General features: G+C 42.2%; 1 protein-coding gene across 1 annotated transcript in view; it reads right to left on the bottom strand.

The window, feature by feature from the left end:
- MRPS27 (mitochondrial ribosomal protein S27) overlaps nucleotides 1-25,928 on the bottom strand; it is a 133,576-nt gene that overhangs the window by 22,875 nt on the left and 84,773 nt on the right. The window contains exons 5-6 of the mRNA XM_036740984.1: nucleotides 12,572-12,686; nucleotides 5,000-5,078 (exon numbers count right to left, since the gene is read on the bottom strand). Coding sequence (XP_036596879.1) covers nucleotides 5,000-5,078; nucleotides 12,572-12,686 — 194 coding nt within the window. The remainder of the gene's footprint in view (nucleotides 1-4,999; nucleotides 5,079-12,571; nucleotides 12,687-25,928) is intronic.

Below are 25,928 nucleotides of genomic sequence, written 5' to 3'. Positions count from 1 at the left end.
TCAGCAATATATATGGTTTTATCAATGGAAATGACCCTAAAAAAAGACATCTTCTAGCTAAGGCCCACTGGGCTGTTGTATCTGATTTGCAGCAGGAGCCTCATGTGTGTGTTGTCTCCCTCGATTCGATTGTGAGCTCTTTGAGAACCGTAACTGTTTGTGTCTCCAGTAGAGAGTGCAGTGTCTCGTACGTTTGTCGCTGTTGTTGAGTCACTTTTCAGTCGCGTCTGACTCTTCATGACCCCATTTGGGGTTTTCTTGGCAAAGACTGCAGTGGTTTGTCATTTCCTTTTCCAACTCATTTTACAGATGAGGAAACTGAGGCAAACAGAGTTAAGTGACTTGCCCAGGGTGACACGGCTAATAAGTGCCTGAGGCCACATTTGAACTTCAATCTTCCTGACTCCAGGATAGGTGCTATGTCCTCTGCTGTGTCTTGTACATAGTAAGTACTAAATAAATGCCTTTTCATTCATTCATTTATATTAAAATATTATATAAATACATAGCATTATTATCAGCTAAAGAAACTGAGTCAGAGATAAGGGATGTATGTATCCCTCAGACTCTAGTGGAGCAGAGGTCAGATTTTCCTGCCTGCCTTACTGGATCTGTATCTACCTCCATCCGTCCACCCAACTGGATTCCCTTCCTAATTCTGGAGCAGTGAAGAAAGGCAGAGGAAATCTTAAACAACTTCCCTTGGAAAAGTCGCTCATGCTCTCTAGGCCTCAAATGTAAAATGAGGGATTGCCCTGGATGGCCTCAAAGGCTCCTTAAAGCTCAAATCTATGATCCTCAGTTAGAAAACCAGTGGTTAAAAAAATAAGGCATGGATGATTCTGTTTTAAGGATGAGGAAGAAGGGGGAAGCTCCTTTATGAATCTTAAGTGCTGGGGGGAAGGGGAGGGTAGAAAATCTAGCACAAACAAGATGTTTGTTTCCATATAAACGCTGGTCATAGGACAGCACACCTCGAACAATTCTATCTTCCCTCGATATTCTACAACACAAATGGAGGCTGAGACATTCAAGTTCAAACAGTTCTCCTTTCAGTAATGTTCTCAAATTAGTGGATACTAATATTGATTTAAAATGTAGCGCTCGCACAAAAGTAGATGAATGTTGTCCAGTTGCTAATGTGGTAATTAGATTTCTTGATTTTTTCTTTTATATGATCATTATACAAGGTTTATATTTAATTGCAGCTGTTCACAGTCAGGTCTCTTTGCAAATGTTGTGACTGCTTAGAACATCCCCATGAGAAAGAACTTTCTACAATCTATTGGACGAATAAGGAAACTGAGTAAGGGATGACCAAAGATCTCTTCATTGGTTTTTTTGTTGTTCAGTCATTTCTGTCATGTCCAACTCTTTCTGACCCCATCTGGAGTTTTCTTGGCAAAGATACTGGAGGGGTTTGCCATTTCCTTCTCCAGCTCTTTTTACAGGTAAGGAAACTGAGGTAAATAGGGTGAAGTGACTTGCCCCGGATCACCCAGCTAGTAAGTGTATGAGGCCAGATTTGAACTCAGGAAGAGGAGTCCAGGCCCAGCACTCTTCATAGGTGGCTAGCTAGTAAATCTGTGACAAGACAGGGGACAGAAGTGATAAGGATATGATTACAAAATAAAGACAAGTTAGACATTCAATTTTCACACATACATATATAAGTAAATTCAGAATAAATACAAACTAGCTAGTCATTCAGTCAGTAAAAAAGTATTTATGTGCCAAGGTACTGCGTTATGCTCTGGAGATACAATCAAAGGCAAAACCAACAATAACAAAACACCACACACACACACACAGAGTCTCTCAAGAAGCTCACAGTTCTGAAGGAGAGACAACTTCACACCTGGACTACTGCAGTAGGAAGGCTGATGTTCCTGCCATAAGTCTGCCCACTTCCATCAATCCACCACTTTCCTAAAGAATGGGTCTGGCCACATTTGGCTTTTAAAGTCCTTCATAACGTGACCCCTTTCTACCTTTCCTGTCTTCTTGTATTCCATGATCCTCCCTGCTGTTCCTTGCACAAGACATTCCATCGCCCAACTCGGATCATTCTCACTGGCTGTCCCCCAGGCCTGGAACTCATCTCATCTCCACCTCCCAGCTTCCCTGGCTTCTTTTGGGTCTTAGCTAAAGTGCCACCTTCTACAAGACCCCTTTTTCTGGCCCTCTTTGATGTTAGTGCCTTCCTTCTGAGACAATCTCTAATTTATCCTGCTCATATCTTATTTGTATGTAGTGCAGGCTGTCTCTCCCATTAGACTGTGAGCTTCTTGGGAGCACAGACTATGTTTGGCCTTTCTTCGAATCCTACTTAGCACAGTGCCTGGCATATAGTAGGCACTTAATAAATGCTTGTTGATTTGACTTACTTCTTGTGAAACCTTGGCAAGACACTTTTTTGGGCCTCGGCTTCATCTATAAGATGAAGGAGTCAGACTAGATGAATTCCCTGAGATTTCTTTTAGCTTTAATTTCAAAGATTATGATTAGACACTCAGTTGTATCACATATGTGTACTGGTGTGTGCATGCGTGTGCGTGTGTATGTGTGTTTCCTGTCCTTTTCCCACCCCCACCATCATTACCCTCCCCCCCTTTCCCTCATTGTCACTAGAAATAATTGCTATTTATATCAAAGGCAAAGGATGACAAGTAACACTCCTGGTGACAGGAGAAAGTGAGGACATCCTTTATCATATTGGGTGAACTTCTTTTTGCAAACTTATGGGAAGACCTAGATTAGAGTTGTTTGGGATGTGCAAGCATATATGGTCTGCAATCACTGGAGAGAATTTACAAATAGATGAGATCACAGATTTATTGAGTATTTTAAAGCTGTCAAAGCACTTTACAAACATTATCTCATTCTAGCTGACAAGAATCCTATGAGGACGGCGTTACGGATATCTTTATCTCCATTCTACAAGCAAAGAAACTGAGGCTCAGATAAGTTAAGTGATTTGCCTAGCATCACATAGGAAGTATCAGAGTTGGGATTTGGATCCAGGTCTTCTGACTCATGATATGCTGCAGATCATTGTAATTTCCTGCTCGTTATTACTGTCATTTTCACACTAAATATTGTAATGTCCTACTCATTATTATTTGGTCTCCACTAAAGCTCTACCCTGGCGCCTCACAAGGATGGCCCTTGGCTATGTGAGCAGAGTAGGTACTGATCAGGCTACAAAGGCTTTGAGCACAGGCCCAGTGAAGAGATTGCTTTTATCTGAAAACAAACTCAGAGAATTAAGTTTGGAGAGATTTACAAAGAGACAGTTGGGTATTAGGTATAGAAATTTTTTTTTTAGTCAAAGTAGCTCATGAAGATTGTCTATTTAAGCACGGAGGAATTGCCATTTTGACTTGCTGGAGGGTGAATACACATGGATAAAGTCATGGATCTTTTAACTACTGAAAGTCAGGAATGACAGAGCTGCCGTGCCCGGTGTAAGCCCATCTCCTTCCTTTGGCCTTCCAGAGGGGAGGGGCAGGGACAGGCTTTGAGTTTAAGATTATTTCTGTCATTTCATAGTGATGAAACGTTAGAACCAAATTTAATTTCAGAGTAGGAAAAGATGGCAAAGAGTCAATACTAAAGTATGTATCCGGTCCAATGCACTCATTTTAGAAATTAGGGAACTGAGATCCAGAGACATGAAATAACTCACCAAGTTAGGGCCAAGCTTCTCAATTCCTAGATTCAGCACCCTCCCTACCACACCATGGTTGACTGCTGCTGCTGGTTCATATTTAACATACAATAATAGTTATGTATTTAAAAAAAGTATTTGCGTCATAGCGCAACTCTGCAAATAATGCCACTTATCTTTGAAGTCGCTTCCAGTTCTAAATCTATGCCCTTATGACCAGAAAACAAAAAAGATCAACAATCCCAGTACACAAACTCGCGACCACAGTGAGCCAGGCAAGATACAGTTTATTAAAATACACAGGCCTTTAACCTGAAAAACTGGGGTTGCAACCAAAGAGAAATGGTCTCAAGTTTCTAAAAGTGGTTTTACAGGAAAACAGCTTTTGATTAAATTTACCTGGCTGAACAAAGGGTCTGATATTGTGGTATACTGGAAATGGATCTCAGAACAGTGCCTGGCACGTAATCGGCATTTAGTGTGTGCCAGCTGACTGATCTGCGTCCTAGGATTGGCTCCACCACTCCCTAGCCATGTGATCTTTCTTCTGTTAGGCAGCATCTCTGTGACTTTGGTTAAGTCACCTAATTTCTCTGAGCCAGTTTCTTCTTTTGTAACACGAAGAAGTCATAGTAGATGGCCTCTGAGGTCCCTTCCAGCTGTAGATAACAGCAATTGCACACGTTTATATAGCACTTTAAAGTTTGCAAAACACTTTATTTGTGTTATCTCATGACAAGGCATCATATATTTTACAGCCTAACTTAGCCCTCAAGAGAGATATCACCATTGGCCTCAAGACAATGATTTCCATGGATCATTTCTAGGTGCTTTGCAATGGGTCTGGAGAAGCAGAGCTTGCTACTCCTTAGTTATGTAATACAACAACCCTCTGAGGTTTTATTATCCTCGTTTTATTGACGAGGAAACTCTAAGTGATTTGTCCAGAGTCACGTAGCTAAGACATATGTGGCTGGGATACAAACTCACATCCTTCCAGAATCCAGGGGTGGCAATTCTACTCAAAATATCACCCAGCTGCCACCTCTGATTTGTTGACCTTGGGCGTATCACCTGTGTAAACCTCAATTGTCTAATCAGCCAAATGGGAAAATCTACCCTGCCCTCCCTCAACGGGACTATTCTGAGGAGCGAATGTGATAATGTATGTGAAAACTCTAAAGTTACATATTGACATAAGGCGTGTACGACAATTTAGTTGAGAGTAAGAAAAGAAAAAAAGAAACAACTGATTCTTTGGTTCTAGGGTGTTGGGTCCCATGCTCCCCTATGTAGAGTATGTCCTCTAAGAAATTGTAGATTTCTTACCTTCATAATTTTCTTTCTTTATAAAATAATCCATGAGTAAGTTGAATGTAAAGTTATCTGGGAAAATTCCATATTGTACCTGAAACAAAGAAACAAAAAAAGACATGAAAGGAGAGAAAATAATCCACTTTAACTCAGCCTGAAATACAAGCTAACTACATTGCCCTCAAGAGAAATATCACCATTGACCCCGAGGAAGCGATTTCACTGAATCATTTCTTGGCTCTTAGGATGGGTCTGGATAAGCAGAGGTTACTACTCTTTAAACGTGTCATCAGAGCTTGTTGGTTAGAGTTAGACAAAGAGAGGGATGATGAGTGCTATCAGACACAAAACATCTAAATGTGAAAAGTAATGGCTAAGGACCACCACATGATAGCAAGCTGATTCAGTGATTCCTCTCTGACAAGAATCAGAGGACCATATGCAGAAACAGACTTCAAGTGACATCAGCATCATAGCATCTGCAGGCTCTCTGATCAGCTTCAAAAGATCCCTCAGTCTCCCAAAAATCACAAACAAAAAAACCAAACCCAACCAACCCAGGCAAAAAAGCTTTTCAATAATACCTCTTCCCGAGGTCATGGGATGCTACACATAATAGCTGGCTTTACATAATGACAGCCTGGCTTTAGATTGCATCTTTGATTTTTCTTAAAATTATTATTTACCCAATAGGCCTGGTTTCAGTAGCTCTATGTCTTTTAAAAGTTCTGGTACATGGTGACTGTTTATATTCATTAAAACTCTCTGTCCCCTGTCCTTTTTCTGCTGTCTCCCATCTCTGCACCTTTAGTGATACTGCATTCCTCCCTTTCCCCCCGGCCCCTTAATAATGGTGATGATAATGATTATAATGCTGATAGTGGTAATGATAATGCCAGCTGACATTTATACAGGGTGTCCCAAAAGTCTTAGTGCAGTCATCAGCTTTAAGAACTTCAAGAAGTATAAATGCTACAAGCTTAAAAAAAACCATTTTAAAGTATTATTAAATTTTTTACACTTAGTTTTGTGAATTTTGAATAAAAAATATTAAATGTTTATTTAAACAAGACAGTTATGCACTGCATATGTGACAGTCTCTGGATGACATTTTCTCAGACTGGTGGATTGGTAGAAGAGGTCCTCCTCCTACTTGGCCACCTCAGTTACCCAATGTTCTTCTATTAGACTGATTTCTTGCGTGGTCATGTCTCAAGGCTAGCGATTATAAATGCATTCCTTTTAATCACTGAGGAGCAGCTGATACAAGGTTTTCCACAGTTCCAAACCACTACATGGGTGGTGTCAAACTCAACTAGAAGCAGGGACCACTAAACCATACGCAAGGCTCTCTGTGGGCTGCAAGCTGACTTAGAGAACCACAAATTAATAGTATCTATGTTTTCTTATGTATCTATTTATTTTATTCAAAATTTCTCAGTTACATTTTAATCTGGTTCAGGCCTCCCTTGGGGAGCCTTGTGGCAGGGCATGTTGAAACCTCTGGACTACAGAGATGTAGACCACAAGACGGCGGTTATGTCTAATTGTAAAATTTCAAATAACCTTTCAAATGTGATTTTTTCTAAATTTGTAGCATTTATACTTCTGACGTTGAGATTAAAACTGCACTACGACTTCTGGGACACCCTCTGCAATGCTTTAAACTTTACTACAGACTCCAGCTCATCTGAATGACACAACTGCTCTATGAGGTAGGCAGTATTATTATCCCCAAACTGGGCCTAGAAGGGATTAAAAGACTTTCCTATGTTCACAAACCCAGTAGGCCCCTACTGATTCCAAGTCCACTATCGTTTCCACTATGCCACGAAATCTCTTCCTCCAAGGTCCAATTTATGCCACATCCTCCACAGGGCACTTCCTTCCTACCCCTGACCCACAACCACAGTGGGGGTGGAACACTGGACCTGGAGTCAAGAAGAACTGAGCTCGAACCCCAATGCACACGTCCTAACCATATGACCTTGTCCAAGTCACTTAATGATGTCTCAGCCTCAACTTCTTCATATGTTAAATGTGAATGACAAAAAGCACTAACCTCATGCGGTTGCTGTGAAGGACAAACAAGGCTGTGTGTGTGTGTGTCTATCAAAGGTACAGAGATGGGAGAAAGCAGAAAGATATCTACATGCACACACCTATAAATCATTTCATAAGCTTTAAAAATACATAAAAATATAACATAAACGTTGGCTATTATTATTATTACTTCACCTTTCTTAAATTTCTCACATGCCGTCCTCTGCATCTATCACACCCTCCTGCTTTGCTGCAGTCTAGTTGTTCACACTTGTGTGTGACTCTTCATGACTCCTTTTACGGCTTTCTTGGCAAAGACACTGGGGTGGTTTGCCACTTCCTTCTCCAGCTCATTTTATGGATGAGGAAACTGAGGCAAACAGGATTAAGGGACTTGCCCAGGATCACAGAGCTAGTAAACATCTGAGGTTGGATTTGAACTCAGGTCTCCCTGACCACAGGCCTAGCACTCTATCCGCTGTGCCACCCAGAAGCTCTGTAGCATAGTTATTTATAATCAGCGTGTCCCAAAAGTCTTAGTGCAGTTGTAACCTCTACCTTATAAGACTTTTGAGACACCCTATAAACGTCTCATTTCCTCTTTCTCCTCTCCCCTTTATATTATGAGATCCCTCAGGGCACAGCCTGCACAGTAGCTACCGAGTCTCTGTGTCTAGCACAGAACCTAGAATGAGACATAAAAATGCTGAATAAATAAAATTATAAACATATATTCTTATCACTGCAGAGTCCCAGGGTCAAAGAAGAAATCAGATGAGAACCACAGAACTTTAGAGCTGGCAGGCTTACTAGAGTTCATCTGGTCCCAATCAATCCCTCATTTGATAAACCCAGAAGGCTTAAAGGGACTCATCCAATGTCATACGCTCAAGGTCTGTGGCTGTCAGGACTTTCTGCCCAGTCCCGAACTCCTGAACCCTAGTACAGTGCTCTTCCCTCTGCTGAAAGACTAAGAGAAATGTAATATCCTTTATGCCTGCAAGGTCATCCAGTGCATCCTGTCTTCTTGATTTCTGTTTCTGGAAGAGAGAGTGAGGCGGATGACTGCACAGCTCTGCCTCACTTCAATCCCATTCATTCGCAGGTCAAGATACCACCCCGTGATGTCGCTGGTCCTCTTTGAAAACAAAGGATGAACAACAACAGAATAAAACTGAATAGAACAGGGCCTAAGCATGTTGCCTCCCGTTCAAAATAAAGGAGCAAGGCCAGGTAGTTTCCCCTATAGCTAGGTATCTTCAAGTAGACGGGGTGGGCAAGGATAGCTCCCTACACCATGGCTAGACTAGCGAAAATAACAGGAGTAAAACAGGTTGCCTCAGGATTCCTCCTACCTTGCCCTGACTTTCCCTTCCCCCAGAAGGTAAGCAAGCTTCTCGAGGACAGGGATGGCTTTATTTTGCCTCTGTATCCCTAGTGCGTAGCACAATGCTTCACACATAGCACAGACTTAACAAACTGGATTATGAGAAGAGTTGATGCCTTCGATCCTTAACAGAATAAGGTGAGCTAAGGGCCACCTCTGCTTTGGCGTTAGTCCCCTGAATCCTGATGCTGCTTCTGCCTTTTTGACTCAGAAGAGTCCTTTTGTCTCTGGACTGCTTGGACTCTTCTGAATGACCTATAATGCCTTGGGCCAGGCCCCTTGCTTCTGCCCCCGTCTGTTACCTCTGAAATCCTAACCTGGGGTCACTGACAACACCCTTCCATCCTTCCCAAGACACTCAGCCATTCCTTCAACCTGATCTAGGCAAGACAAGGGGAGAGGAAAATCTCTCTTTTACTCCTTATTTTACTTTGTTTTCACTGGAATTTTTTTTTGGTGGGGTGGGGACGGGTGACTGAGTTTATTTTGCCATAAGCAGGCAATTAGTTTTCTTGGCCTTAGATAGATACAAGATATGGGGAAATGCCAAGATACGGGAAGAAATCATTGTAGATCAGAAAAAATTCAGCAGGTCCAGAAAATAGAGAGGTCGATGATTCCTGAAGAGTAGTTGTAAGGCTGATTAAGAGGAATCATTTTTTGGTCTCATGTGCAGATAGGGTTCGTGGACCAGTAGGGTTTGTACCACACATGGGAAAAGGCTTTTACATTATGAAGAAAGTGGCATGGCCAGGAGGAATGTGGTTTTCTTGCTTGGAAAACTGATGATTCCTGTTTGCAAGCTTGACTTGTGATCTCAAAACAGTGAATAATGCTGCAGCCTCTTACTCCCTGAAAATGACTGACATCATTCTTCTGGTACCAACATTTATCCTAGCAGGAAGAGGGCATCTCTTCTCTAATTCGCTCCTCCCATCCCTACACATAGCTAACTATACAATTATTAGACCCTCAGTTTCCACTCCTAATCTTGAAATAAACTGCTCTGGAGGTGGTGTGGATGCCACTACAGTGAGAAGGAGAGTAGTGTAGAGGCAAGAGAAGATTTGGAGTCAAAAGACCTGGGTTCAAATCCCAGCTCACTGAGTGGCCTTGGCACTCAGAAGTCATTTGACCTCTGAGCCTGTTTCTTATGTGCAAAATGAATCAGTTGGAATAAATGACCTTTGAGGTACCTTTTAGCTCTAAATTTATGATCCTAAGCTGTCTCTGACAGAGAGGGTAGGATATTTTTTTTTTCCTGAGGGCTAACGCCCCAGGATGAGAGGAGGTGTTGCACAGTGGATGAAGAGCTGGCCTTGGAGTGAGGAAGACCTGGCTCAAGGACCATTTTTGATAGAGACTGGCTGTGTGACTCTGGGCAAAGTCACTTTTACTTGCTGATTTACACTAGTACAGGGAGTTTGTTCACTGGGAGGAAACCTACCTACCCCAGTGAAATCACAGGTCTGAACCAAAAAAAGCAAAAAGGTTAGAGTCAGGGAAGGTATGAGAGGTCAGGAAAGAAGCATCATTAGGAAAATGGAGCCAACCAGTCAACAAGAATTTACTCCACCCTGGGGACTTCCCCTTACTGGTGACTCCCTCACCAGGACCACTGTTTTGGGAAAGGACTTGGCCAGGCTTCACATCAGTCTCGCCTCAACTCTCTCCAGACTTTCCTTTCTCCTCTTCACCTACAGTGCTGCCCCTGGGTGGGCACCTTCTTCCACTCCTCTCCCTGCCCCAGCATCCTTTTCTGTGGAGTCTATCCTCATTAGAATGTAAGTTCCTTGGGATAAAGACTGATTTACTGGCTTGTATTTGTATCCCTGGCACTTAGTACAGAGCTTGGTATATAGCAAGCTCTTCATAATAAGCACTCTCTCCCCACCCTCCACGCCCCCATTCACCTATTCACTCATCCATCTACTTATACTTTGCCAAGCCATGAGGACACAGAGACAAAAATGAAACAATCCCTACCTGGGGAAATGAGGTGGGGGTTGGGGGGAGTGGAGGGTGGAGCACTAGGGCTTGGAGGACCTCAGGAAAGCCTTAGGTGGGAGGTGGTACTTGAGCTGAGCTCTGAAGAAGGGTGTTGCAGGCATGCAGACCAGACTGTGCAAAGGGACAGAGTTCTATATAGAAGATGGAGTGTCACATGTGAGAGGCAGCAGCAAGCAGGCTGGTTTGGCTAGACTATAGAGAATGTGAAGGGGAGTCATGTGTGAAAGGCCAGGAGGTGAAGGACTTTAAATACCAAACAGAAGAAGGGTAGTCAATAATTAGCTTGACGCACATACTTACAGAGGTTTGGGGAGCACTGGGCCTGGAATCAGGAAGACCTGAATTCAAATCTGATCTTGGGCACTAACTAACAGTGTGACCCTGGGCAAGGTGCTTACCATGCACCTCTCACTTTCCTCAACTGGGGATAATAATAGCACCTATGTCCCAGGGTTATTGTAAAGACCAAATGAGATAATATTTGACAATATTTATAAATCAATTAACACAGTACCTAGCATATAACAGGTGCTTATTTCTTTCCTTCCTTCCCTCCTTTCTTTCTTTTTCTCTTTGTCTTTCTTTCTTTCTCTCTTTCTTTCCTTCCTTCTTCCCTCCCTCTTTCTTCCCTTCCTTCTCCTCTCCCTCTTTCCTTCCTTCTTCCCTCCCTCTTTCCTTCCTTCTTCCTTCCCTCCCTTCCTCCTTCCTTCCCTCCTTAATGGCAAATAAAGATGCAAAGATGTCACTTTGGAAAATTACCCTTCAGCTCTTCAAGGGAGACCGTGAGAACTTTGCCAAAGGATATGCTGTAGCGTCACAGAATCATTTTACAAATATAGAAACCAAAAAGCCCAGAGAAATTAAGTAATTCACCCAAGGTCATGCTGAGCAATAACTGTATACTGGGTAACCTGATTTTTCTAATTTTGTTTTCGTTCCACCACACTATCTGTTGTGCTTTGGCAAGAAAATAAGCATGTTGTTCCCTACCTCCTCCCTCCATTCCCTGGGTCTGGTTGAGGAGAGAGCTATGCTTGGGATCCCTACAGGTATTTCAGAGCCCACACCCACAAACCTCTTGCAAAAGTCACTTGCTGCTTCAGTGTGGAGTAGAAACTTAATGCTTGTAATGTTAACTCATATTCAAGAACTTAACTTATTTTGGGCTCTTATTTCATGTCATGAGGATGATGAAAACTCAACCATGGGTGACTATAACAGCTGGGGAACTGTGCTGACTCTGTTCATGGTGAACTGGATTAGTTTTTAGTTGGCAGACAAAGGGATAAGGAACAACCCTTTGAAACAATCTGGAAATACCTGCATCTGAAATATCCTGTAACAGCTTTTATGCTCTGGGGAATCACACGATTCCAGCAGGAATGGGCATTTCTTTCCCCCAAGTTCTTTCACTGGTGGGAGTCAAGCAAGAAGCCAACACCCTAGGTTTCACCATTCATTCCACAGGCATTTAGTAAGTGTACACCACGTGCCAGGCACTGTGCTCAGCATGAAGGATTATCGCCTTGGTAACCTCAGGGCCTACAACAGTGCCTAATACATGGCAGATAAATAGGTGGATGGATGGATGGATGGATGGACAGACGAAAGACTAAAGACAAAGATGAAGTTGTCTCTGCTCTATAAGTTCTTAAATTCTATTGCAGGAAAATAATACACAGAGAAAATTAAATAGAAAATATATATATATCTATATATCTATGAAATAGGTACAACTGGGAGAGGGCACCAGTTACTGAGAGGATTAAGTCAGGATTCTTGTCAGAGATACTGTCTGAATTAAATTTAGAAGGAAGCTAGGCTAGATTCTATAAGGTAGAGGTGAGCAGGGAATGCAGTCTAAGAGTGGAGAAGTCTGTGAAGGCAGCTCTGGAGATGGGAGATGGATTATTGTTAATAGAGAAGATATAGCAAGCTAGGATCAATGGCTATTGATGTTTCATGATAGTTCTGATAGGATTTTCCTTACACTCTCTGGCTTCCTTCTAAGCATGCTCAGGGAAAGGAGGGTTGCAATGGCTTAAATTCATGTCCCAATCCTTATCATAAAAATATGTGGGTGGACAGACATACACAGCAACATCTAAACTCTTCTAAGTCAGCTGCAGCTGCTCTGAGACACTCACCTTATTGACGAGTGTATACAAGGCTTTGTCTTGTGCGCCATATTTGAGGCACTGTCTAATCCAGGTGTGTATGGTCCAGTCTCTCAGGTACCAGCAGTTGGGACTGTGACGAAACCTAAAGCAAATGGGAGTAGAGAAATGAGTGCCAACTACTAATTTCTAGTGTCATAAGATTCCTCCTTCTTCCTCAAGCAAGCCCTCCCATCCGAATACTCTACATTAAGTCAACATAATGGAAAAATAAAAATAAATATCAATCAAATTTGAGGCTGGCATAAATATACTCTACTTTGGTCAGTATGATACCCTTAAAAGGGAAAGAAAATGACAAAAAGAGGAGGGAAAAAAGCCACAAATATCCCAGGCAGTAATTTCTCATATTTTATACAGCACTTCTAACATCTTGTTTTAATATGAGATTTGTATAAAATGTTTCCCTAATATGGAAAGACTCGTGTAAATACATATGTATATTTAAAGCAGAAGGTTTTTATGCCCCCATTTTGGAAGCTGAAAATAAAACACCCAGAACAAAGATGGAAAATGAAATAGCACTGTAACTGAAAGGAAATCGACGTTGAGTGACACTGACATTTCTTTCAGGGCTGAAAAGAATGCTTGGCTATTCTTCACTGAAGCAAAAGAACACACCAAAGAAGAAAAATCAATCAACTGACAAGTATTTCTGTGCCAGGAATTATGCTGGAGTCCTGCAGATAATAAAGAAAAAAGCAAATCTCAAGGAGTTCACATTCTAAGGCAGGAGGCAATGCAGATAAGGGGGATGGGAAAGGCCTCTTGGAGGAGGAGGGGGAGGTACCTGAGCCAGGAATCCTAAGAGCTGGAGGTGAGAAGGGAGAGCAGGGTGGGCATGGGGGAGAGCCAGGACAAAGACACAGAGATGGGAGTTGGAGGGTGTGAGCAACAATATGGCTGGACTGCTGGTACATGGAACAACTAGTGGGTTAGAACTAGAAAGGTGAGAAGCCAAGTACTGAAGAGTTTAAAACAAAGAAACAAACAGAAAAGTTTGGCAAAATAGAATATTTCACCCTTCCAACTTTCACTCTCTTCCATTTGAGTCAATCTAAGAAACATTTATTAGTGCAGGGCTTTCTGGCAGGGACTGTGTAGGGAGAGGTGGGGTGGGACACAAACACACAAAAATAAATATTGGATACTCTCATGGGGCTTTTATTCTACTAGGAAGGTATGATACGCACAAATAACTATAATAGAAAATAACACATGGTAAATTCACAGAAGAGTGATTAGAAGCATATAGATAGGTCATTACTAACTGGGGAGAGCCCAGAAGGTTTCGTGGGGAAAGTGGTATTTGAGCTGAGTTTTAAAGCATTACTTTAATGCTGCATTCCAGATTATAGAAAATGAGTAAATTGATCACATATCTTATATACCTATATATCTATGGACACAGATAGATATCTTTCGGAAGGAGGAATGGTGAGAACAGCTGGGAGATATTTAAAATTTCCAAAGAAATGTTCTTCGTGGACCCAAGAAAACGAAATTGACTTTCTTGAAAGCTGCTTCCTTGCATCTAATGGGTCACAGCAGTAAACAAAACGTAAACTTTCTATGGAAGGATTGTCCTAGACATTCAGATGGTTGAAGCTGCCAGGCTTCTCCAACCCTAGCTATAGCCTAGAGCTAAGACTCTACCTCGATTTTAGTCTTGAAAACAATGTTTCAAGTGACTGTTACTCAAGCCTCACAGTTGATAGCAATTTATGCCTGACAGTCTGTGGGTAAGGAAAGAGAAGGAGGAGTGGTGGGTGAGGGTACAGCATTAAAAAACAATGGAAATGGGGGCAGCTAGGTGGTACAGTGGATAGAGCCCAGGCCATGGAGTCAGGAGGACCTGAGTTCAAGTCTGGCCTCAGACACTTACTAGCTGTGTGACCCGGGGCAAGTCACTTAACCCCACTGCCTCCCCCCAAACCCAAAACAAACAAAACAACCCCAACGGAAATGGTATGGTAGAGTTGAAAGAACCCTGGATTTGGAGTAAGTCAGAAGAGCTGGGTTCAAATCCTAGTTCTGCTACCTACTCCCTCCCTGTGTGATCTTGGATGATTTAACAAAATTCTCTGGACTTGTCTGTAAAAGAAGGTTGAACTATGATATCCCTCTCCACCCTAAGACTAAGATGTAAGGCTGAAGGAGAGTTATTCAATTGAAGCTCACTAAGATAGGCTGCAGAACCTAGAGACTGCTTGGAGTGAAGAAGGTATAAAAAAAAGAAGCAGATATGAAAAGATTATTTATTGTAGCACAGTAAATAAAAGCTCCACATAAGATCTGCATCTCAACCAAATTGTAGCCGGAGTCAAAGCAAGCAAATGGCCTTTCTGCCATGTATTTGGTTATGTCTTCGGGGCTCCCCTGCCACCTTTGGCTTTAAAAATAAAAGCTGCTCGTTGCTGAGCAATGCTAACGTGCTGCAGATGCCAGCAGCCTGGAGGCCTGGTAGCTCCACTAGTGAGTTGCGGGACTGGCTTGGCTCTTCCATATGAATAAGCAAGCTTTCCAGAACATTTATCAGATTATTAGAACCACCAACCTCCTTTTTTTTTTTTAAAGCCTCTCCAATCCCTGTTCCCTCCTCCCCAGGAATACTGTATCCAATGGCAATAGACTGAGAAGTCAGAGCTAAGTGGCTAGTGGGGGTGGGGGGGAGGGGAGGGAAGGAGTGGGAAGACAGGCTAAGGAGATGCCACTGGCTGCCGTGTCCAGACTGTTGCTATGCATCTTACCAACCAAGCCTGGACTGTCTATAACAAAAGACTCCTCAAAGGAGAAATAAACAGCAAGGAAGTGATATGAGAATACTTATGTATCAGAATATAACACTCGATTTCCCAAGCAAACCCTGGGCATTCCCTTTCCCATTTCAAAAGGACCCATTGTCCCCTCCATAATGCTCTTGTAAGACCATGATTATATTTACATCAACTCTGAGGGCACTGGCCCAATCATATTTTGATAAAATGAAGCTCTAGTTGCTTTTACAAGGTTATGTATGAAGGTGGCAGTCTCATAATGGATTCTAAAGATGAGGCTTTTATCACACTTCAAAAGAAGTGCTCTCGACTAAAGACAATTCTTTACTGGAGAGTGAATCGTAAAATCACAGAGTCCAGGAGCAGGAAAGGGCTTTGAGAGTCACCAAGGCCAACCTCCTATTCAACAATCCAACCTTTTATGCCATTTCTACATTTCTTAAATGACAACGATGTTTAATTAGCTAAGTCATAAACTCTTCAAAACTCAAATTAATTAATATTTCCCCAAAGTGTCAAATGAGGGATAGAGGTATGGGCTATAGGAAAATCTTGAGGAATTTTTCATGTTTATGTATTTAAACACAATTCTATTGTTCTTTTTTCTTTCTGCCATGTTTTCTATCATTCTCTCTAAGAATTTGGACTTTAAAATGGCAATGCTACTTCTTACTTTTAAGAGATGTGTGGGAAATAGGAAAAGAGAGTGAGGGATAACAGACAGCCTAAGTGGACACTGGCACTCCCTGAGGGAGACAGGCCTCCACTAGGATGAGCAGACCCCTTATGGAGGACTGGCGGAGGGAAAACGTGGACAGGAATGTCACCAGATGAGGGCTGGCGGGGTTATGGCCAACAGCAGAGGAGCTGGATCCCATACACAAAAGGAATGGGATCAAGGATCCATAGAAGTGGCAAACTTGGAAAGATTCCCGGGGAAAGGAGGAGAGGAGGGAAGGGGTGCCGAGAACAAAGGGGGTGGAAAATAAGATATATGAGAAGAGCAAAGCTACTTCCAACTCAACAAAGCCTTGAGGGTTGGTTTTTGATATTGTGTTGGCAAAGAGAAGTAGCAAAAGAAACTTAGCCACTCCATACCAAGCTGGCACTGGCTGCTACTGACTTAGTTTCTTCATTTCTTTCCCTAAGACAGCTTTACAGCCACTGAGGCTTTCAGATCAGGACCAAGGCCAGAGTCAGCCTCACACCCATCTAAAGGCTAGGATTCCTCCTGGGATCCTGCTAAGAACAGGAAAGAGTAGCCAACATTTATACAGATAGCACTTTAAGGTTTGTAAAGCATACTATGTCATTTGACCTTCGTAATAACTCTATGAGGGAGGTGCTATTATCATTCTCAGTTTACTCAGTGACTTGCCTATGGTCACATAGCTAGAAAATGTCTGAGGCAGGATTGGAACTGAAGTGTTCCTGACTCTCTCCATTATACTGCCTAGCTGCGTAGAGTCAGAGTAAGTGACTCCAAAGGCACATAAAGGAGACAGGGAAAGGAACCGCCATGTATCTGTCATATAAAGTCACAGTTATGATGTGGCCTCCAACGCTCACTCAAATCAGTTAGCTCTCATACTTTGAATTTCCAATGTCTCAATCCTGACCAAGGGTTGGGTGTAGGGTATGTTTGGAACCATCCTATCCCCATGCCTTCCCCCAACTCTCTGTCCCTTCTCTCCTGGCCTGAAGTCACTTAGGAGCCACAAGCTATTAGTTCTAGGAGACTTTAAGGCTATTCCAAGGTCTAGGATGTGATTAGGGTGATGGAGAAGTGATGATACTTAGCCTCTGGCCCCTGGGTGGCTTAAAGATTCCTGGTTTACAGCTAAGTAGATGTATACCAAAAAACAAGTACCAGATTGACCAGGAAAAAGTAATACTTTGTGAGAGAAGCAAAGATTAAATCCAAAGAAGAACTCAGCAGAAAAACTTATGAACTTGGACCTCTGAAGAAGCCTGTGTGATCTCTATTCCTGACAGACATTTTGAGTGGGGATGGGGTTAAACTAAACATCCTTCTTAGGTTCCCTCTAGCTCAAGGGTGGTGTTACTTTGATGAGGTGATTGTGGATAAGGATACTCCACTACCCAGATAAAGCACTTGACTTTGATAGAACGCTTGATCCTGTTTCATCATTGTGATAAAGGGCAGTAAGTGGTTTTTTTTTTTTTTTGTGAAGAGGGATAGAAAAGGAATGGAATTCTGCAAATATGCTGTGCTAAATGAATGCAGAAAAACAACACATTTTCTGAAATGAAGTTGGGTAACAAAGAAACACGCTGCCTTATCTTGGGAACTGCTAAATTCATCCAGCCCTGAGCTTGGAGAACAAAGCTGCAAGCCTGTCACCTGAGTTATCTGTAGATATGGGCATATGAGATGCCACCCCATGACATCACATGGTGGGGAAGAGGGAAGGAGATCATGAAATAATTAGACATAAGACATGAAAAAGCAAACATCCCTCACATTCCTTTTTCTTTATCTTTCTTTTAAAAACAAATTTTATTGATCCTTTTGTTTTCCTGGCATAGCATTTCCAGATATACGGTAGTTCTTCTCTCTGCCTCTCTGCCCTTTATGAATCTGACCTTATTACAAAGAAAAACAACTAAGTAAAAGCCACCCAATGCAACTGGACTTCTCTTGTCATGCCCCTGAGCTGGGTACATCCTCAGCTTGCTTTTGTGTGTTGTCTTCTTCTGATTAGATGGTAAGCTTCTTGAGGGCAAGGACTTTCTTGTTTGAATTTGTATGCCCAGCACACAGAATACACTTAATAAATGCTTACTGACTGACAACATATATAATACGTAATATTCGGCACCCCACGGCCCCACTAAAGAGGAGGTACATTTCATAGGTTGTCTTTTGGTGTTTTTTTTTCTTGACATTATTATACTTGTACATAGAGACTTACAGGCACTTTTGAGATCAAGTCTAACCTCCTAATTTTACAGAGAAGAAGGCTGAGGCCTACCTGGGATCACAAAATTAGCAAATGTCTGAGGCAGGATTTACACCAGGTTTTGCTGACACCATGTCCACATTCCTTTCTAACCTTGACTATATTCTTGCTAGCTGTACCTCTCTCAATCTAGGTACAACAACTCTCTAGTCCTCTTCAGATATCACTTCCAAACAGCTATCCCTGCTAGTCTCCGGGTTTTAAAAAGAAATCTCCTTCCCCACTCCCAACTTTCCTTCAGACATACCCATAAAATAACTCTATCCTTTAATTGTTCTGCACAGCTACGTGGCGCAGTGTATAGAGCGCAAAGTCATGTCAGTTTATGTCCCAGTCCTAAAGAGCAAATTACTGAACAACTGTACTCATTTCACATGCCAGCAAGGTAATGCTTAAGATTCTATAAGCTAGGCTACAACAATATGAGAACCAAGAATTATCAGAACAGCAGGCTGGTTCTCAAAGAGGCAGAGGAACTAGAGACCAAATTGACAACATTGGCTAGATTATGGAAAAAGCCAGGGAGTTCCAGAAAAACATCTACATCTGCTTCACTGACTAAAGCCTTTGACTGTGTGAAAATGTGGCAAGTCCTCAAAGGCATAGGAGTATCAGATCATCTTATTTGACCCCTGAGGAACCTATATGTGGTCCAAGAAGCAACAATCAGAACCAAACATGGAACAACTGATTGGTTTAAGATTGGGGCAGGAGTACAAGGCTATATATTGTCACCTTATTTATTTAGCTCATATGCAGAGGACATCATGCAAAATGCCAGGCTGGACGAATCAAAAGCTGGAATTAAAGTTGCTGGGAGAAATATCAACAATCTCAGATATGCAGATGACACCATTCTGATGGCAGAAAATGAAGAATTAGGAAACCTCTTGATGAGGATGAGAGAAGTGTAAAAGCTGACTTGAAGCTTAACATAAAAAAACAAAAACAAACAAAAAAACCCAACCAAAACCTAAGACCTTGGCAACTGGTCCCATCATTTCCTCACAAATAAAAGGAGAAGAAATGGAAGCATCAAATTTCATATTCTTGGGCTCAAAAGATCACTGCCAACAATGACTGTAGCCATGAAATTATGAAACACACTTGCTCCTTCGAAGGAAAACTGGCAAATCCGGATGGCACACTAAAAAGCAGAGACATCACCTTGCCAACAAAGGTCCATATAGAAGCTATAGGTTTTTCCACTAGCAATGTATGGTTGTGAGAGCTGGACTATAAGGAAAGCTGAGCATTGCAGAATCTGTTTTTGAATTGTGGTGCTGGAAAAGACTTTTGAGAGTCCCTTGGACAGCAAGGAGATCAAATCAGTCAACACTTAAAGAATTTAATCCAGGCAATTCACTGGAAAGTCAAACATTGGAGCTGAAGCTTAAATACTTTAGCTACATAATGAGAAGACAGGACTCAATGGAAAAGACCCAGAAGTTGGGAAAGAATGAAAGCAAAGGAAAACGGGATGCCAGAGAATGAGAAGGATAATGTCAATAGAAGCAACGAACATGAGCTTGGACAGACTTCAGGAGGTAGTGGAGGACAGGAGGTCCTGGCATGCTATGTCCATGGGGTCACAAAGAGTCAGACACAGCTGAACAATTGAACAACAACAAAATCTGAGAGGAATTTTTTTTCCATTTCCTCCGTATGTGAAATATCTAGAAAAATTTTTAAAAAATACTTTAAAATACCAGGCTCAGAGTAGTTGTGAGAAAAAGGAGAGAATTTCAATTTAATACCTAACATTTATTAAGCAACAACAATAAGAATGAGCATCTATGATATGCTCAGCACTATGTTACCTTGGTTAGAATCCAGGTGAAATTCATTTACACACATTCAGTACCAACCTTTGTGGAGCTACAGAGAAGGGAGGGGGTACGGGACAGGGGTGTGTGTGTGTGTGTGTATGTAGATACTGCACATATCCTATGAACTGTAATGTAAACTAAAACATGATAAGCACATGAGAAAGAAACAAAGAGCCCATGATGGTACAAGTCATTCTGATGTGACAGAGCTCTGGAAAAGCCACAAGCACATACAGAGAAAAGGTATCATAACTATCATATTTACATCATTGGGAAGCTCTACTTTGAGAAAGGAAAAATGTTTGGGGGATTTTTCCCCTTTGATTTGAAAAAAAAAATGCCCTAATAGCTTACTTGAAGAGAGTGGGCCTATATTTTAACTCAGGCTTGAAGCAGGACCCAGTATTAGATCAAACATAATGAAGTCCTTTCTGGGTTCCACTTACGAATAAAAGATAATGAATGGGCATGACTGAGGGACTAAAGAGCAGTAGCCTAAATGACTGCTTACTGTTGACTTACACACATGCAAACACACACACACACACATACATACATATACATGTATGGGCGTGTATACATATTTATGAAAAACTACTGGTTTCTTTGAACCTGAGATCTTGAATAGTTCTATGCCTCTGGTGATAAGCATGGCAGATCTGACATTTAATACTGGCAGGAAATTAGTTCATCAAGCGACAGCTTGTACTAGAGTGGTTCTCAGTGAATGGGCAGTGAAACCAAAGTGTCGATAATGACTGAAATAAAGCAGCTTCCACACTGAGTACAAATAGTTGGGCTTCACCGCTTTCAGCTTATATTCCATTGTTTGTCTAGGTCCCTTACGAATCAAGTGTCATTATTCCCAGTGGGGAAAGGAGTAGCTAGGTGAGACTCAAGACGCTTCTGGGATGGTGAGCCACACAACCTACCCTATATAAATAGAAGAAACAAAGGTATATTCAATGAAGTTAAAATAAAGGCCTAGGATTTCAGAAGTAGATCTTGACAGAGGATCAAGTTATGTGGGAAATGAGATTTTCAGTGATTCATCCCTCCATTAGTGAAATGGGTTCCACTCAAATGACCATTTCATCCTTGTTCAATTTATATCCAAGAGGCTGCCTTTACAAGGAAAACCTTCCATAAAATAAAAATGGTTTTGGTTCTCTACCTTCCTTCCCCACTCCAATACTGCTTAACTTCCAAAATCATCCAAAGAAGATCACTCTTAATAATGTTTGGTGTTAAGTCTTTGGTGATTGGTATTTTGAGGACATGAAATAGGTGGGCTCCAAGAATGAGGAAAAGAAAGAGGAAGAATAGAGAGACAGAAATAAAAAAGAAAAGATGGAAAATTCAGAAAATCAGGGGCTCTTCTGTGTTCAAATCCTAGCTCTGGTACTGATTACTTGGGTAGCCCTTGCCCAAATCAGTTCTTTCTGTCTCTTACTTTCCTTATCTGTAAAATGTAAATAGTGGGGTGAGGTGGGGTTGGGACTAGATGACCCAAGGTAGCTTTCCTGCCCTAAACCAAAATATTAAAGAAAAAGAAGAAAGGAAAGGAAAGGAAGGAAGGGAGGGAAGGAGGAAAGGAGGAAGGAAGGAAGGGAAGGAGGGAGGGAGGAAGGAAGAGAAGGAGGGAAGGAAGAAGGAATGGAAGGAGGGAGGTAGGGAGGAAGGGAAGGAAGAAGGGAGGGAGGGAAGAAGGAAGGAAGGAAGGAAAAGAAAGGTATGGATTTGGGAAGCTATCTCAATCTCTGGAAATGTTAAAGACTTAGGCATTTTATCTCATAGGTCCAGATAAACAAAACCCTATTCTAAAGGGGGAAAAAGAAAGGTGATTGGATTTTTTCTTTCCCTAAAATGTTAGAGATTTAGAATTTTCAGTCTAGAATTACAAGGTTCAATTCATCTCAGCGTTTCTGAGAGCTAGGTCAACCAACTTTGAGGGGCCAAAAGGCTTTTAACAAACTATGAAAAGGGAGGAAAAGCAGGTACCCTTTTTTGTCTATTTGGTGCCCCCAAGTGGGCAAAATTGGGTATGACTACATCTCACAGGCAGTTGCTATATTTGATTCAAACAAGTTAACTAAATCAACAACCACCTTTTTCAATTCAGCAGTGGAAGTTGCTAAAAAGGGGGGGGGGGAGGGGCGATTCTAAGGCCATAAAATGTACAAGAATGAACATATAATTAGCCTTTCAAATGGAAAGACACCCACTGCAAGGAAGCTTAGGGATTGATGGACAAGTCCCTTCGAATTAATAATAATCCTCAAGAAGGAAAAGATTAAAAAACTGGACGGCAGAGAGATGTTTCTTTATTAACTAGCAGAACCAGGGAGCAAAGTTTGAGCAAAGCCCATCTGTTTGCAATGCCAAACTTTGATGTAGCTGTCACTTTATAGTTGGAAAAAAAAAAGCCCCAGGCTGGCCTAGAAATAGGGAATGAACTATTTGAAAAACATCTTTTATTGTCTGAGAAAATGAAAGAACGTTTTAAAATGCCAAGGTGGTCCTGCCTCACTGTGACTGCAGGCAGGCATTCTTCCAAAGTCACTGGCCTTTGCTAAGCATGAGTCAGATGGGAAGGGAGGGAATGCTTTGGCAAATACATGTTCTTTTCTTTCTGGCTCCACTACCTTGTTTTTTTTTTAAATTTCTTATTTAATTTTAAGACATTTTTAAAAGCTTTGATGGATCATGATTAAATAGATGCCAGACAGACTTCACTGCAGAAACCTGACCTGGGGGGTATATTGGGGAGAGTGGGGGGGGGGGAAGAATATCTTTTCCAAAGTCTCCATTGTTTGTTGTTCTGGGCTGTAGACAAGAGTGTCCTGAAGAATGCCAGCTCCAGGCAAATGGAACTACTGGCCCTTATACTTCTGTATAGGGCTGGGGAACCTATGGCTTCGAGGCCACATGTGACCCTCTAGGTCCTTAAGTGTGGCCTTTTGACTGAATCCAAACTTCACAGAACAAATCCCCTTCATAAAAGGATTTGTTCTATAAAACTTGGACTGAGTTAAAAGGCCTCATCCAAGGACCTAGAAGACCACATCTGGCCTTGAGGCCGCAGGTTCCCCACCCCTGTTCCAGACCTTTTTTCAGCCGTTCTTCTCAGCCTTGAATGTCTGTCTATTGAAATCCTATCAGTCCTTCAAGGTTCAGTTTAAATATCACTTCTTCCACAAAACCTTAAATTGATCTTCCCTTTCTTTCCAAAGATAGAAGTGAAACTTTCTGGACCCTCACAAAATCACACGTATCCCTTCGACTGTCTTCCTTGTCGGTGCATCAGAATGGTGCACTGGATGGAGGACAGGAAGATCTGAGCTCAAACCAGGTCTCAGACGCTTTCTTGCTGCGTGATCCTGGCCAAGTCATTTTGGCTCTTTTGGACACAGGGTCCTCATCTGTGAAACGGCGGTAATAATAGAATCTATCTCCCAGGGGTGTGTGTGTGTGTGTGTGTGTGTGTGTGTGTGCGCATGTGTGTGTGTGTGCGTGTGTGTGCACGTATACACACACACCCTTGCAAACTTTAAATACCCACGTAAACGCTATTTATCATTGTTGTATCGCACCCTCTCCCCTAGCTTTACACGAGCCTTCTCTTTTGTTGTTGTTGCTCCCTCGTTTCAGTTGTATCCAACCCTTCCTGACCCCATTGGGGGTTTTCTTGGCGAAGATACTGGAGTGGTTGGCCATTTCCTTCTCCAGCTCATTTGTCAGATGAGGAAACTGAGGCAAACAGGGTGAAGTGACCTGTGCAGGGTCCCACAGCTGGCGAGTGTCTGAGGGGAGATTTGAACTTGTGAAGATGAGTCTTCCTGATTCTAACCCATCGCGCTATCTAGCTGCCCCATCCTTCTCCAGAGGGAGAGAAAAGGACGGACAGAGAATATTACAGCCAACCAAGCCAGGCAGAAGCAATGGATGATAAATTTCTGAATCATAAAACTGATAGTAAGCTAGAGTTTTGATGTAGAAAGCTGAATTATCTAAGCATCTTACCTTTGCAAACAGAGAAGAGAATCTGAAGCATTGTTCAAAGCAGAAAAGCTATAGGCAATTGCTACTTTTAACCTGATTCTGACTTTTTCTTTGTTTTTGGTGGGGACCTGTTATTTCATTTGTTTAGAGGAGCTCCCAGAAACCCTCCACAGGAAAACCCACAACAGTCAACAGTCTTAAGAGAGCTGCCTGAGGCACTGAGAGGTCACCTGACTGGTCCATTTTAGGCTTAAGATGCAGCCAATTTGCATACAGGCCAGATCTTTTTGATTCCAAGGCCAGCCAATCTTCTGTCCCCTGTACCACATGGCCTCTCTGCTTCTCTCTCTCCCTTCCTCATTCCTCTTTCTCTCCCCCCTTCCCTCCCCAGGACTTCCCTGATCCCACCCCCCCCCCCCCTTTGTTAATGCTCTCCTGTCCTCCCCTCCCTCAATCACTGTGTATATATTTTTATACAGCCTCCAACGACTTAGCTGGGAACATAACGTATCCTACCCTCCTTCCTCTGGCACAATACAAGCTCCTTGAGAGTGGAAACTGCTTCACTTTTATTTTTGTCTTCCCACTGCCCAGAAAGGGGTTGGGGGAAGGAGAAGCATTTATTAAGTACCTACTATGTGCCAGGCACTATGCTAAGTGCTTTACAAATATTATCTGATTCTATCCTCACAACAACTCTGGGAGGTGGGTGCTGTTATTATCCCCATTTACAGCTAAGGGCACTGAGGCAGAGATTAAGTGACTTTGTCAGGGTCACATAGCTAGTAAGTGTCTGAGGGTGGATTTGAACTCAGGCTCAGAGTTCTAGCTACTACTGTACCATCTAGCTGCCCTAGAACAGTAGAACTTAATACATGCTTACTGACTACCTGCTTCTCTGGGCCTTGGTTTCCTAATCTGCGACATGCAAGGCCAAGCCTAGAACAGGCCTTCTTTACCTGGGGTCTGAGAACTTTTACCCTCAGTAATGGTAACTCAATATAAATTATTTCCTTTGTAATCCTTCATACTTTATTTTGTGCATTTAAAAACATGATTCTGGGAAGGAGTCCAGAGGCCTCTGCAGGCTGTCAAAGGGCATGAAGACATAAAAAAGGCCAAGGACCCGTGACTGGCGGAGCTCCAAGATCCTGACCAGCTCTAACATGCCATGACACAAGCAACTCAGAAGCACCAGTGCCTGTTATACTAAGCCACCCTGAGAGGGAGCCTTGTTCCTCAAGGCAGGCACCCCTTTAAAAAACACTCATCTACTGGCAGTTACCCCAGCCACAGAAAGTAGAGACATCCTATAGAGATGTCCATCGGGCCTGTTCTTATCACTCTGTAAGAAAACACTCAACAAGCCTCGTCTTGCCTCCAGGATGTAGTAACCGGCCTAGAGTCTCCAGGCTGAAAGGAGAAGAAAAATTCCCTTTGCTCTCCTACTCCATCTAGGACTCTTCCTTAATTTGGGGAACACTGCTATTAAGTGGAAAAGATAAAAAGATTATAGTTAGTTCCTAAATTGCTGTTTAGGGAGCAGCTAGGTGGTACAATCATAGAGTGATGGGCCTGGAGTCAGGAAGACTTCTCTTCCTGAGTTCAAATCCAGCCTCAGACATTTACTTGTGCCCGCAGTGGCGTGAATATATGATGAAGTAATTGACACAAAAAGACAAAGACATGGGGCTAGGCGAGTCAGACAGCCAAGCTATAGACTGATTTTAATGGA

The sequence above is a fragment of the Trichosurus vulpecula genome, chromosome 1 (genome assembly GCF_011100635.1).
Source record: "Trichosurus vulpecula isolate mTriVul1 chromosome 1, mTriVul1.pri, whole genome shotgun sequence".
NCBI classification, from domain to species: Eukaryota; Metazoa; Chordata; class Mammalia; order Diprotodontia; family Phalangeridae; genus Trichosurus; species Trichosurus vulpecula.
Note: the sequence above shows the minus strand (reverse complement) of the source record. Positions and strands in the feature narration are given on the sequence as shown.